We start from the raw sequence: 1,973 nt of genomic DNA, 5'->3' as shown, positions 1-1,973 counted from the left end.
ACACACACACACACACACACACACACGCACGCACTTAATCACCATGACAACCACACAAACAAAACTCACAGTGTCTGTAGTGGTCTCCTCCTTCTCCTCCTCAATGGTCACTTCACTGGTCACTGGCATCTCCTCTGAGGGAGTCTCATACATGACCAGTGAGGCCTGGGACTTGGTGATGTCCTCCTTAGCCAGGTCGAGCTGAGTGTCCCAGAACCTGGAACCACACAAAAATATGATGGAACTTTGTTGGGGGTTTCATTTTGGGTTTAGTTTTAATAAGAGTTTTACAGCACTTACAACACAAAGTAAATAATGGCACAGTTTGGGTTTGGCTTTAGTAAGAGCTTCATAGCACTTAAAACTCCAAGTAAATAGGTCATTGTGCCATAACATGGGTTTGGCTTGATACTTATTTGAATAAAATACGAGTAAAAGAAATATACACGAATGACATCTATCAATAACCAGTGCAAGCTGGTTTAAAGTCTCCTTATGATAATATGAAGGGGACTGGTTGGTGAACAAAACCTTGGAACAAAATAACTTCTTAGTGGTGAATAATATTATACATAGCCTACTTTTAGAATGTTCCGATGACGACATTTGTTCTCTTTCATTTAAAATGTTGAGCTGCTCCATAAACTCTAAATTACATAGAAATATAGCAACAAGACAAAAGAACATTGACTACATTTCCATTCTGGTAAATCAGTTTTTTCCTTCGTTTTTCAAAGAAGTGGTGTCTATTCTTCTGTGGATATGCTTGGAATCTTCTAAAATCAAACTAAGCAAAGTATATCAAGGTAAAGAACTCTTACTTGACAAAATGTGCTGAGGTAATGAACCGGAGTTGCTCCCACTTGTCACAGACCAACATAAACTTGGGCTGTTTCAGCATCTCGGCCACACACTTGAACGTTTCCCAGAAGGTCCAGAAATCCTGTGGGTAAGAATGCATAAATCGTCTAAATATTTGACAGGAACAAGTATACAAATCTCACTGAAAATTTCTTTTTTTAAACTGCTTTCTTTGTGATTGTTCTTGTAAACCCTGCAATTTTTCAATGTACATGTTATGGCACACAAACATACTAATGAAAACATAATGGTTCTCTACCAAATTGAAATCAAACCGAGATATTATTAGAAAGAAGAGAATAAATTATAGCCTGTTTGTGTGAGTAAACAGTAGCACATTATTGACACAACAATGGACACCTAGTTCAAGAAAAAGAAAGACAGTCCTCGATTTAATATGCTTACTTTTACAGGTTTTGATATGACATTTAAAAAAAAATAAGGGATGATTTTCAATCAATAGGCTACAACTATTATTTACACAACAGATACAAATAGCCTACATTGTTAACCTAAATAATAGTGTCTGCTATTTAAAAAGTAGGCCACTGTGCACATCCCCCGTCCCCAATTTTAAAAAAAAATCAATCCCATTTTTGTATATTGATATTATAGTTTTATTGATTTTTTAGAGTAGAAATAAACAATTACCACAGAATTGGACACTGTAAATGTCTTAAGTATGGTTACAGTCTAGCTCTTCCTGTGCAAATCATCATGATGCTGGAGTTTTTATAAGAGTACACAATTTAAATAGATAATTGCAGGATCCCTTGTTCTTGCTAGAACCAATCACTCAAAACATTTTCCATCTCTTCACAAATCACTTGGTTGTATTTAAGGTTAAAAATCTAAGACTCACCTTGTACTTTTTCAGCAAATCTTCCAGAGTTTTCACCTGGACAACAACAGACGAGGAGAACTCATCCCCGTTTCTGGAGCCAGTTGGTGACGCTGGGCAAAGAAAATCAGGAATGTCATTAGGGAGCATTTCAACACACATACAAACACACACACACACACACACATACACCCACATATACACACACACTCACATGATAATAATAATATCTATACAAAATCCCACAATCGGATAACCTTCACACCCCTCA

The 1,973-nt window shown here is 36.5% G+C and overlaps 1 protein-coding gene across 1 annotated transcript in view; it reads right to left on the bottom strand.

Moving 5' to 3' along the window:
* The window catches only part of LOC101854908, a gene marked incomplete in the record, with an annotated part of 92,697 nt that overhangs the window by 6,818 nt on the left and 83,906 nt on the right, over nucleotides 1–1,973 (bottom strand). Inside the window, 3 exon segments of the mRNA XM_013089202.2 lie at nucleotides 70–217; nucleotides 822–943; nucleotides 1,724–1,815. Of these exon segments, the coding sequence (XP_012944656.1) occupies nucleotides 70–217; nucleotides 822–943; nucleotides 1,724–1,815 (362 nt within the window).

The sequence above is a fragment of the Aplysia californica genome, unplaced genomic scaffold (genome assembly GCF_000002075.1).
Source record: "Aplysia californica isolate F4 #8 unplaced genomic scaffold, AplCal3.0 scaffold00894, whole genome shotgun sequence".
Taxonomy (NCBI): Eukaryota; Metazoa; Mollusca; class Gastropoda; order Aplysiida; family Aplysiidae; genus Aplysia; species Aplysia californica.
The sequence above is the reverse complement of the archived record's forward strand: the minus strand, read 5'-3'. Positions and strand labels throughout refer to the sequence as shown.